This window comes from Drosophila navojoa, chromosome 3, assembly GCF_054131105.1.
Source record: "Drosophila navojoa isolate 15081-1374.11 chromosome 3, UAZ_NAV_1.0, whole genome shotgun sequence".
Classification (NCBI taxonomy): Eukaryota; Metazoa; Arthropoda; class Insecta; order Diptera; family Drosophilidae; genus Drosophila; species Drosophila navojoa.
The window spans coordinates 5,826,275-5,839,463 of record NC_142891.1 but is presented as its reverse complement, the minus strand read 5'-3'; the positions used below and the strand labels follow the sequence as shown (position 1 = coordinate 5,839,463).

General features: G+C 38.4%; 2 protein-coding genes across 2 annotated transcripts; one reads left to right on the top strand and one right to left on the bottom strand.

Moving 5' to 3' along the window:
* Positions 1-8: 8 nt before the first annotated feature.
* Tengl1 (Testis EndoG-Like 1) lies at positions 9-1,323 on the bottom strand. The gene is made up of 2 exons (XM_030383843.2): positions 988-1,323; positions 9-920 (listed from the first exon to the last, which is right to left on the bottom strand). The coding sequence occupies exons 1-2, from the start codon at positions 1,150-1,152 to the stop codon at positions 144-146; spliced, it is 942 nt and encodes a 313-aa protein (XP_030239703.1). The 5' UTR covers positions 1,153-1,323; the 3' UTR covers positions 9-143.
* A 3,337-nt stretch (positions 1,324-4,660) lies between these two features.
* On the top strand, positions 4,661-7,302 carry LOC115562387 (phospholipase A1). The gene is made up of 3 exons (XM_030383822.2): positions 4,661-4,787; positions 4,871-5,132; positions 6,364-7,302. The coding sequence occupies exons 1-3, from the start codon at positions 4,733-4,735 to the stop codon at positions 7,193-7,195; spliced, it is 1,149 nt and encodes a 382-aa protein (XP_030239682.1). The 5' UTR covers positions 4,661-4,732; the 3' UTR covers positions 7,196-7,302.
* Positions 7,303-13,189: the final 5,887 nt, after the last annotated feature.

Genomic DNA, 13,189 nt, shown 5'->3' with positions numbered 1-13,189 from the left:
GTATGTGTAATAAGATTTGTGATTCAACAAATTTGATAAGAAATTGAGGAAAAAATGGACAACAGTTGAAAAATTTGGAGAGTTTCCGCAAATTACTTAGGACCCGCGCCCTCTGTCAATACCCATAGTTATTAAACTAACAATCATAACAGCGTATCACTTAATTGACTTAATGAGTTGTCCCGTGCGATTGGCGCATCCACTTGGGTATTGACAAAGTTGCGATTGAGACCATCAAAGAATTTCAGGCCCGTCGCATTCTCAATGTCTCGCACATCGCAGAGCAGCGTACGCAGGTCGGTGTCATCATTGAGCGTTGTATTTGGCATCACATAGGCCTCGGCATACGGTGTACTATTGACTTCCTTTGGATCGATAATGATGATCTTGAAGAAGTGCGTGGGTATTGCGACAATGGTATTGTCTTCTGGCTGAAATTCCAAGTACCAATTGTTGCTCTTGATTTCGCGTGGCAAGTAGATGGATCCGGTATATACAAAAACAATACCGTACTTTTCGGTCATGCTGTGTACATAGTGCAGCAATCGCTCCCAGATGGTCGCATTGAAGCCGCGACTCAAAAACGGTTTGATGTTCGACATAAAAAAGACACGCGCCGCCTCCGATTGCTGATACAAGATGCCAGACGGAGGGACTGAACGTGACCGATGCCGCACCGCAAGATCCCGAAAGTCCCGGCCGATAGCATTTGTATAGCTAGAGACATCCACACGCTCACACATCCATTGAATGGCCGAGTTACGACGATCGAACGAGGTGACGAAATTGAAAGTCTCATTTAGACTGATCTCGTTCATGCTGGGGAATCCGTACTTCATAATGGAGCCCATCTGGTGCGATTCACTATCGGCAATAACATTGCAATATTCATTGAACTCCTTCACTTTAAAGATATCTAGCTGAAATATAGACAAACCTCAGTATTCAATTCTCGGAAACAAGCTGCCCAGGGGCGGGGCACTTTACCAGTCCATAAAGTTTGCGTCGTATGAAATAGGCATGTGGATTGTGCTGTTCCAATCTCTTAATGTTACGGATCACATGCTGGTGCTGATAGAAGGCGCCCAAAGCAAAGAACGTACCGGCTGTGGCAGCAACAATAGCCAGTTTACCACTTAGGGGCATGTCCATGTCCACATTTCCACCAGCTACTAGTACAGGGCTAAGAAATTTACAAAACAAATTCAAAAAGAAAACTAACAATTTTCGATTCGAGTCTAAAGCGTATTCATTTATTTCTCTAATGGAAATTTCTGTTGAGAGTTGTAAATCAAAGTGATGTATGCGCCGGATGTATCAAAGATTATTGAATATCTGTTACCAAAACTATTTGTGAATTACAAAATATAAATAAAATGAAAACACAAAATTAGAAACCTTCAAGTAACATAATTTTTGTATTTTCTCTAATATATATTAAATTATTCTATAAATATTTTTTTTTTAGACTATTATTAATGTCATTTGTGTTTCATTTCAAATTTAAAACCACCTAAAGTAATGCTTAGAAAAAATTATTGTTTTTTTTTTTTTTTTTTTTTTTTTTTTTTTTTGTGTCTAATCTCAACATTAATTAACCAAGTGATTTGTGTCGTAGCTGCGAGCCACAACTTGCGACCGCTTGGCAAATGTTAAAAGTTTTCGTGTAACATAATTCTTTGGTGCAAGTCTTAGCCGTGAAAATATAGTGCTGCCAACACTTTTACTGTGCAGTTGCCAACTGCATTAAGTCAATCAGAAAAGTTGCAGTCACCGTAACCGGAAAACCCAAAGAGCGAAGCCCTTGTCTTTTGCTCTGTCACCCTCCTGTTTCTACTCTGGCAACGCAACGCCTCTCACTCCCCGCCCCGAGGAAGTTTATAATAAGAGACCAGTGCAACGGCTGAATAAACCAAAAAAGGCAGCATTAAGATTTATTCGACAAATCTCGTCGCATTTTGTTATGCTTAAAAATGTTAGTTACGGATTTATAGTTTTTGGGTTCAAGTCCAAAACTTTTTCGTTGCGTCCATTGTGAAAAGTTTTGCCATTGACAGCAGGAACGAGAACTACAAAAGGATGTTGGCCAACAAATGGGCAGAGTGGGCAACTTAGGCATGTGAATGATTTGCCTATTGTTTAAGCTATAGAATTTTGTATAATTTTAATAAAGTATCACAATGTTCTGAGGACGGTTTGCTGGTGTGGATATAGATTTTAATTTTACATTAATAAAAGTTCTCAAAAAAAAAAAAAAAAAAAAAAAAAAAAAAAAAAAAAAATTAAAAAAAAAAAAATAAATAAATAAATAATAATAATAATAATAATGAATAAAAAGTATTTCTATATAAATATAAAAATATACATATACAGAAGAAGATTTGAAGATTTCTAATGAAATCTATTGGCTTGAATTTTTCTCCACATATAGATTATATTATAATTATTATAAAGAGGGCATACCTAAATTATTTTCGACATTAAAAAGATAAACAATTAGTTTCTTTTGAAACCAAGTTGATTAACACCAAATGCTCAGCTTTCGCTGTGACCCTAAATAAGGTCACGTGCCGTACCGTTACTTTTCAAATTTGCGATTTTTTTTTTTGTTTGCCTTTTGTTTGAAATATAATTTATAGTCGAATGCTTTTAATGACAAACGACTTTTGGGTGTAAGTAAAGCCCTAAGCTCCCACTGCTGCTGCTGCTTCTGCTACCGGGTTCCACTGGATTCCGTTGCCTGCCCGAACGGGACTTTCCGACCCCTGTTTGCCCACTTGTCAGTGGCACAAAGGAGCTGCGGGCAAAAGTTTTGTGACACTCGAGCGAACAAAGTTAAGAGTAAAATGCGCCAAAAGTGCAGTAAATTCTTTTTTTTTTTTTTTGGTAAGGCAGGAGGGGGACACGAAACAAAATTATTTTAATTCGCAGCGAGGCCGCACAAGTGGGTCTACCACTTGGGCATCCAAATGCTCAATAAGCGTCCTGCAGCTGCTCCAGTGCTAGTGCTCCCGCCCAGCCGCAGGCTTGCCAATTAATTCCTGTAGTCTAATTGCTTCGCCCCAATTCATTAGCGTGGGCGTCAAATAAACTGAGACTCGGTTCCGCATCGGCATATTGATTGACGCCTGAAGCTGGGCTGAGGCGTGGAGGCATCGTCGTCCCACCTTAACTGCTCAAGTGCTCAAGGGTTTTTGCGGATTTTCTAATCAACGAGCCTCACGAAATTTGCATAATTGAAATGCCGCCTCACGTTCGCCAGGTGTGCCATTCCTCTCCCTCTCTCTCTCTCTCTCTCTCTGTGTGTGTGGGTCCATGACCAAAGTGCTGAAAACTTGCCACGCCCACTACGGCAGCAACATCGTCGAGAACTCGGGCTCGGCGCCTGAGCGATTGACTTGCTAAGTGCCTGAAATTTGTCGCTTCATTTGGTGTCTCATAAATAAATTATTATGCTCCGGCACCCATAATCAGGTGTCCCACAAATCTGATTTGAGCCAAGCAATTAGCCGATAACAGAGAGTCCCTGAGTGGAATTTTCTACTAATTATTTGTTACCCTCGGGCGCACAGCTGCCAAAAGGCGTCAAACTTTTCAATTTATTGTCGTATGGGTTATCTTCCAGCTAATAGGGGTAAATCATGGCTTAGTTGAATTTTAAAAGTAATAAAAGTTAATATCATATGAGAGCATTTACTGAGCAGGTTTTTTTTTTTTTTTAATTTTAGAGCCTTTTATTTTACGGTAAATATTGATTACCGCCTTAAGTCATATATTATATTAATTATTATTTTTATTAATATATGTATGTATATCAATATATGTACATATATGAATATAAGAGAATATAGAATGTATGAAAGGTATAATTATTTACCATATTACAATATAACATATATTCAATCTGATCCTTTAACAGACTATTTGGTATATGTATTTATAAATTGATATTTCATATCAAGAATTAAAAGTAAGATAATTCATTATTTGAGTTTTATGTTTATTATTACACAATAATTACAGTGGAACTCCATTGGGATCTACGTACTCTCTTGATAACATAATTAAACACACAAATTCAAGTTCAGCCACTAGCTTAATGTTTCTCATACGCATGTGCCATCGCTCTCTCTCTCTCTCTCTCTCTTTCTCTTTATCTTCAATTCTCTTCCTGCCTTACTCCCACATTAGAATGAGATTAAATAGAACTGTTTATAATAGCTATCAATTAAATAATTAATGCCAATGTTAAATAGCCGGCGCCCTCTCGCGCTCTCTGCTTTCGTTGCGCTGTTTGTTATCTCTAGAGTTCAGATGGAGAGAGCGCAGACACGAAGACGCCGATCAGCTCGAATTTGAGATGTGATCGTGCTTATGCTGGTATACGATGAAAACCATTGATTGCCGTTGGCGGCTATTAATTATTTAATACAAGGATGTTTTTAAAGTTATCTGAGCTTCACTTTTCGTGCTGCTGCGTGTCACGCGATTTGAGCTCACTCCCATCTCTAGATGAAAGTGTTATTTTCTGTCTCATGCGCTCGTGAGCTGGTCAGCCAAGCGCGTCAGTCACTCGATCAGTCGTTAGTTGAGCAAGCACCATTGAGCGCTACGGAGCTGCTAAATTGGTCTCTTTCCAAGTGTGAGCGTGCCAGATCTATTGGGGCAACGTACGTAGGCGAAGGCTTACGCATTATTTCTATAACTATTCGAGTATTACAAAGAAATAATCATGCGCTTGCTTACGATAATAGTTGTTGGTATAGCTGCTCTGAACATAGTTGTAGGTGGGTATATAATGATTTCTTTATATACATATATATGTATATATATTTACTTTATATACAAATTCATACAAATAATTAATTAGCGGCACCTTCGAACGAAGCTACCTCTACCGAATTACCTGAGGAAGATCATTGTGATCACAAGCTAACCAAATCGAATAAGTACCTGGACTATCCATTCTGGAAGAAGTTCTTCAAACATTTGGTACCTTTTACCAGCAGTTCACGTTCCAAGATGCAGTTCTTTCTATTCAAACGGGACTTTCCTGATTGCGGCCGTGAACTGTTTGTCAGCGATGATGAGACCCTGGCACGTTCCGGTTTCGATGCACGTCATCCCACAAGGTAAGTGATCTTCGATGGCATTTTTACTTAGCTTACAATGCACGTATGCAGCTGATAAGAGAGTAGGAAGAACTTGCAAGGCATACGATTGTGCGAATTGTGCATTTATTATGTAAAACAGTCGTGAAATATACATTATACACTCTTAGTTCTCCACGATATTTCCCATTTGAAAATATTTGGTTTTGCATTATTTTGGTAATAGTTTAGCTTGAGGCAAAAATAAATTTCCGTTAGACTCAACGAATTGTTTTTTTTATTGTTTTTTTATTTTTATTTATTCACATGTTAAAACTGGTTTGCAGTTTTTATCAGCACGCAGTACTCTGTGGGAGAGTCGGGTATATTCTATTCACGATTTAGTTTGTAGAGAGTTAGGCAAGTTAGTAGACTTTAGAAGCTATATAATAACTAAATTAGGTATAAAGTTCCCCACAATATTTCCCATTTGAAAATATTTGGATTTGCATTATTTTGGTAATAGTTTAGCTTGAGGCAAAAATAAATTTCCGTTAGGCTGAACGAATTGTTTTTTATTGTTTTTTTTTATTTTTATTTTTATTTATTCACATGTTAAAACTGGTTTGCAGTTTTTATCAGCACGCAGTACTCTGTGTAAGACTTGGGTATATTCTATTCACGACTTAGTTTGTTGAGAGTTAGGCAAGTTAGTAGACTTTAGAAGACATATAATAACTATATACCTAATTATAAAGAAATATTATTATTAACATTAAAAGTCATGAAAGTCTAGATTTATATATAAAAAAACATCAAAAATTAGATTACTTTATAAAAAATTAATGTTAGTATTAATTATATATATATAGTAGTCATTGATTAGGGTATTTCCTAGGTGAACCGCCTTTTTTTTCCTATTCGAGGGTCTCTTTAACTAAAATTGACTTTAGGGTATTTTCTAGTCAACTAATTGTAAATTGTGCCTTTCATTGTATTATTTTTGTTTGTTTTTTTTTTTTTTTTTCTGTGTTTTCGTGTCGTTTCCACACGCTTATCAATGAGTCATAAAACAGTTGCTTCGGAGCTGAGCCACACTAAATGAAGTCCAACAGCTTTAATTGTTGCCAGCAAATTATTAGCATGCCATTTTAGCATTAAACCTTTAAATGTTAACACAAATATTAAATAAGATAAGATAGGCAATACAGTCTATTTGACTGTTGCAAATAATTCGCCCGATATCTATTTAGTTGAATTTGTATATTTCCAGAATTATTATACACGGCTGGATGAGTCAGGGTAAGGGTTCATTGAATCGGGATGTGAAGACCGCATATCTCAGCTTAACGAAGCCCAGGCCAAATGGTACGGATGACGCAATGGGTGAGCCCAAAATGCTGGCACCCCTTTATGAGGACTTCAATATCATTGTTTGTGATTGGAGCAAGATATCGTCGAATGTCAACTACTTTGGCGTGGCCGAAATGGTCGAGGATCTGGGCTATTTGCTGGCCGAGTTTGTGCGTTATCTTCATATGCGGGCGGATCTACGTTTCGACGATGTCTACCTCATTGGACACTCGCTGGGCGCTCAGATTGCGGGTAGTGCCGGCAAACAGATCAGGCCGCATCGCTTCAACACGATCTTTGCGCTGGATCCCGCGGGCCCTGCGTTCCGGGAACAGTCCGATGAATATCGGATAGATCCCAGCGATGCACAATATGTGGAGTCCATACATACGAGCACCGGCCTGGGATTCGAGCAGCCCGTGGGTCATGCCAGCTTCTATCCAAACTTTGGCAAAGATCAAAAGAAGTGCTACGTCTACGGCTGTTCGCATAAGCGTGCCCATGACTACTTTGCCGAGTCCATCAATAGCACTAAGGGCTTCTGGGGCATACGCTGTGAGCGCTTATCGAAGAAAACCTGGGTGCTGCTGGACAACGATGGCGAGTATCGCATGGGCGGTGAGCCCTCAGACCCAAAGAATGGCACCTTCTACGTCAAGACCTATGACACAAAGCCCTATGCTATGGGCACCATGAAAGCGCAGGCGGAGGCTTCCGCACAGCCAGAGAGAGTCACCGAGGTCTACCATTAAGGGACGAAAATGATCAACTAACTGTGAAATATTGTTAAGAAACTGTTTTTGATTAGTAGTTACTCGAATAATTTTAATCAATATGGAAATAGGCTGAAGACAGTCAAAGGAGTATTTCTCGAATCAGCTCGATAATTAATCGATATAAAATATGCTCTATATAGTTGATCGTGCCTTCATGTCTACCTACAAGCCATTTAAATACATTAGTAAAAGCAATCAACATAACTTTTATAAAAATTTCAAACTATTCAGACGATTTGAAAAATATTCAAATTATTATGTATAAAATGGTTCATTTGATATGGTTGATATGTCTCCTGTGGCTAAATGTGTTGTTGCTATCGAACGCATTTCCGCTACCCAACTGGGATCCGAGTTATCTGGATGACGATATGGACTATCCGGATATACTTGATGACGGAGTGTATGAGTTGATGTTGCAGCGTAGCATTAAATTTCGTTATCCATATATGTTTAACCAACTACCAGGACATCAAGTCATGTAAAAAGTTTCATTAAACATACCACATAATATATATGAGTGTTGCTGCAGTGCAGCCAAGTTAATGCAATTTATGCTGCTTAATTAGTTGGCACTTAAATAATTCATACGTCACGTGTGACCGAGCAACCTGGAGTCAGAGGCAAGCGCTAGGAACTGGGTGGGAGCAGGAACAGGACTCGACGCAGGAGTAGGAGCGGGCGTCTTTCTGTCTCAATTACTCGAAACATAATTTTCATTTAATTAAAGTTATATTGGATTCGTGTTAGGGTTACAGCTAACTGGAAACACGAAAATGGGAAATCTTTCAGGTTATTGTAGAGCAGAGCTTAGAGAAAAACTTATATAAGCTGAACCTATGTCAGCGATTTGACATGAGTTTTTCTTCCAATAAGCATCTGCACTACATTTATATGTAATCTTTGAAACAGCTGAAGCAATTCTCTTATTAAATTCATTTCAAATGAGCATCGTTTAAATACAATAGTTGATGCGATTCCCGAATTGACAGCTGCCTAATGGCGATTATTTCATGATGGGCTAAGTGACAGCTCGAGAGGCATACGAAATGAATGATTGATGGGCATGTCGAGTCTCAAATGTGTATTCATTTGAAATTCTCAGAGTGAGTGCATAATTTATGTAAAATGATTTTCCACTCTTGGGCTCAGCTTTTGCATGGATCCGGTCAAGGACTAGTTTTCGATTATGTTAACGATAATGGCGGATTGTGTGGTGTCCAGGATTTGAGGTGGAATTTGATTATTTAAATTTCATGCCCATTGCATATAAATAATTTATGAGCCGTACTACAGCTACGGTCGCCGAGTGAGCCATTCTAATTAAGACATGAACATAATTCTGCAAATGTCTCCCAAGTTTCTACTAGCCACAAGCAAACTAATGGCTATTATTACACACACTCACACACACACTTACACATGTGTAGTAGTATTGTGGTATGTGTGTGCTCCCTATTCTCAGCTGCCCCTCTGGCACTGTTTGTCCCCAATCCAATCCTTACACGCTTTCCACCCAGTTCACTTGACTTCACCCAATGCAATTTACACTTTCCGCTCTGTGCACAGTTTGGAAACCTTTTCTCCTTTATTTTTTCTGTCCAATTTGTCGTACGGAAATGCTTCGTGTGGCAAACCTCGGAGCGTCATATAACTCACATTTTGTATGTGTGCGTACACGTAACCCACTTAAAAAGGGGTTCGACAGAGGACGAAGCACCAGAGGAAGAAAAAATTAAAATAAAATCTGTAAAACTTAAGGGCAAATCAAGTAAGAGCATTTGCAGTTATGCTCTACCGACTTCAAGATGCCCGTTTTGGAATATAGAGTTTATAAATCAAATAGTGGAAGACATCTACAGTTATCTAAACTTGGTTATACAAGCCCTTAAGATAGTATATATTTAGTATATAGTCTTTTGGAAATATACATACATATATTGTAAATTTCAGGATTGTAGCTTAACAGACAAGCGGACATTGCACACAAACAAAACATACCCTTTACATTACATGAGCGAGTATTATAAAAAGAAGGTGCGTGCATAATCTCACAAATGAGACGCCGGGTAAAACAACGACAATGACTCGACATCAATGTGAAACGACAAATACTTAAAGTTTTCGGATTGACAATGTGCCCACACACACACACACACACACAGTCATAAAAGCTGATGTGTATCCGCACTTAGGTCAGCAGATACTTAGGTACCTCTCAAGTGGTACACAGATACACTATGTATATGTACGTAAGCCAATTTTATAGCATTTTTACGGCAGAGAAGTTTGGTATTTTGTTACTCTTGGCAAACCGCATCCAGCTTCATATCATTTAAAATATTTAAATTCGATACGCCTTTGGTTTTGGGTTAGGCTGGATTCAGGGCTATGTAATGGGTATAAGTATAAGTATAATAAATTCTTTGGTTTTGAAGCCCTGGTTGTAGGCATATTCCCTATTGGCATACCGTAAGTATTATGTATAAGTGTAAGTATGAGCTTGGTATGGCTAGTATACAAATATGTCAATGTGTTCTCGGATCCGTTTTTGGGTCATGTCCAAGTTTTGCGGTGTGATTTTATGTGTAAAACTTAAATTATACAATTTGGGCACCATGAATACATTTTTATACCTCATCTTTGTTGCTGCTGTTGTTGTTGTTGTTGTTGTGGTTCTTGCTGCTGCTGAAAGGGACAATGAGTTGCTAAATGCTTTGAATATTCTTTTGGTCATTGCTCGGGCTGCATGCATAATATAAGTGCGATATGTTGCCAAGATATTTACACACACACACACACACACACACACACTGCCACGCGCGCTCACTTACACTCGTATACACATGTCTAAGAGCTTTTGATGTGCTGACAGGTTGAGTATATGTATGTCATGTGGTTTTGTCCTGAAGAAAATGCTATAGGGCCTAGGTTCGCTGTCATTGCCAGCAAGAGTTTTGGCTGCTGCAAGTAAAATGTTTCAAATATTTTAGATAAATGGAAATAAATTAAATCTTGCATTGTTAGGCAAGAAGAGTATATAAGAATCTCGCATGCATGCTGATTGACAGCATTGTACTACAACAATTATAACTTTTGGTGCAGTGTACATGCCCGACTGCATTGCAGTGCATACTCGATGTTGCTTTTGTGTTTACTGTCTCTTGTGGTGAGTGAGTTTTTTGTGTATTTTGTTTTGTGCCTTATAAAATGAATTAATGTGGTAGATTTTGTTCGCCGGCGCCCTTAATCGTAAGCCTCTTCAAGCACATAACAAAGTGCGCACTTTGTTAACATTAAACATAAAGTCGGCAATAAAACGATGGCGCCTGCTGCAAATGGCTGCTCCTAGCGGCTAATGTTGTTCTTGTTGTTGTTGTTGTTGTTATTGGCTTTACAACTTTTTCTTTATGCCCATGTGTACACTCACAGTTATAAAGCGAGGGAGACAGAGAGTGAGAGTGAGAGTATGTTACATTGCATTGCACTCAAAATGGCGTTAAGCTCGTAACAAAAGGCAACGCGGCGCAACAAGCGAAAAAAAAAGAAACGGATAATAACAACAACGAGAGGCAAAAAGCTCCAGAGAGTGGGAGAGCCAGAGAGCGGGAGTGTGAGTGTGAGAGAGCTGAAGCTGAAGCTGAAGCTGAAGCTGAAGCTGAAGCTGGTCTCTGCAGCAGCTTTGGCTTAATTCAATTATGTGTGGTGTACACACTGGCCAGACGTGCAAATGCGAAAACAACAATGCAAACAACAACAGCCTGCTGGCCCCGGCTTAACTTTATTATTATTATTATTATTTTCTTTTCTTTTTTTAAATTAAAAGCAAAAGGGGCAACTCGAATGGCACAGCGAGGAATTACACTGTCCCACAAGTTGTTGCAGCGGCTTGGCCCATTATCATTGCCATTGTCGTCGTTGGGGCTTTTTGCTTTATGCGGCCACAGAATGCAGCGAGGCACGATTCGCGAAAAACACAGCTACATACATTTATGGAAACTACTATGTGCAGCAAAGCAAACGGCATTAAAAACCAAATGCAATACTGCGCCACATTGGCAAGCAAAGCAAGGGAGTGCCTCAAGTACAAGATGTTACGGGCTGCCCTTTAACTAAAGGCAGACGGCGCGAATCGGAGCACGTTTCATGTTAAGTATGTATGTATATGTATATACTATATATCTATGTATATGTATGTGTGTGTATATGTGTGCTACACAAATAACAACAGTTGCTCTCAGGACAGCAAACTGCAGGGGCAGGTCAGAGAACGTTGCACAAATAGCAAACAAATCGCAAATTGAAATAAGTAAAGGGAGAGCGATCTAACGATGATAGTCGAATTCGAAATACCCTAGCTGACTGATATCCTTATGTGCATTTCTTAAAAATAATGATAAGCAAAATTCAAAAGTCAAGGAAATCACAGTATTTACAAATTTCCACAAATAATGTTGTTAATCTAATCAAAAAAGTTTTTGTAAAAAAAAATGATATTGCTACTAAAAATATCTAACTTTACAGTAAATTAACATCAATGTATTTCAGCATATAAGCACATTTTATTTATAGTACGCTCTGAAAATGAAAGAATATTTCGAATTCTTAAGCAATATCTTATATTAATTGACAAGGTGTGAAGGGCACGATCCTATGGTTAGGTGTTAAGGATGGCTTCAGTGTGGCACTGTATAAGACATGGATTGATATGATAGATAACAAATGACTTGAACCATATAATATATAATGTAATGTAATATATATGTTTTATATTTATATTATCACCCCTTCCTCTTTTGTTCATGGCAGGGTATTTAAAGAGCTCAGACCAGTGAATGCAGCCGCTCTCATAGAGTCCACCTCTTACCAAGCATACGAACCACTTCATCAGAGGCGCAAAGAGAATGGCAAATAAAAATCAGATCCGCTCCGAGCGAGTACCGAGGTGGTCTAGCAGCAGGAGCCGGAGAGCACTGGCCCGCAGAGGCGGTTGCCAGGCAAGTCAAGGCAATTGGCCGCCTTCCTTCTGACGCTGTTAACCCGGCAAGTTATGCATTCTTAATTTAATCGCTGGAAATTGACTCTCCAGAGTGTGAGTCTTGGCAAGGCTTAGCACAGCTTCCGGAGTCTCATCGCATCTTTGTCTAGCCGCGACTGCCTCTGTCCGTGTCCTGCTCCTTCAGTTGGGTCCCACACAGCTTGCGTACAATTTGGAAACTTTGCTGCAGAGATTGGACATATATCATGCGATTATGATTACATTGCATAGTTTGCATTATCCAATGGCTTGGAAAGAGTTCTGCCCAAACAGACATTAAGCCTGTGCAGATATTACAAACTTCCCTTCGCACCTGCGGACGCATAGTTATGCAAATGTTTGCCAGACATTGCAAAAGTTTGTTTTCTTTGACGCCAGAGGGCGCCACTGTCTGGGCTAGTTAAGAACCTACATAAATCGGCTGCAATTCGAGTCTCGGTATGCGGGGCATACCAAAAATTTAATTTAAGTTTAAGTATACTTATATGAGAAAATTTTTTTTGTATTTTAAAATTAGTTTTCTTTTATGCTTATTAATATATGATTATTTGTTAAATGCATAGACTCTACTTATGTAGACATCGATTATGATTCGCATTACAAAATTAATAAATAATTGTCTTAATCTGTTAAGAAAATAGATATTAATAATTTTAAGAAAGTAAAAATATATCATTTTATGAGCTTAGATTCGAGTTTGAAAAAAAATTTTTTTTTATATATATTAAGATTTTTTACAAAAAGAGAAATGAAATGCAAATGTCAAAAAATTTCAGAGCTTTCAATTCAGTAAGAAAAATTTGTAATAAAATTTTCAAACTTTTTCGTAGTTTAAATATAGTCAAGAACTTTTTTAATTTCAATTTTGAGTCGATGCTGATGATTTAATTCAAGTTTTAGGCAACGTTTTTGTGCTTGAGCCGCAGCTGTTG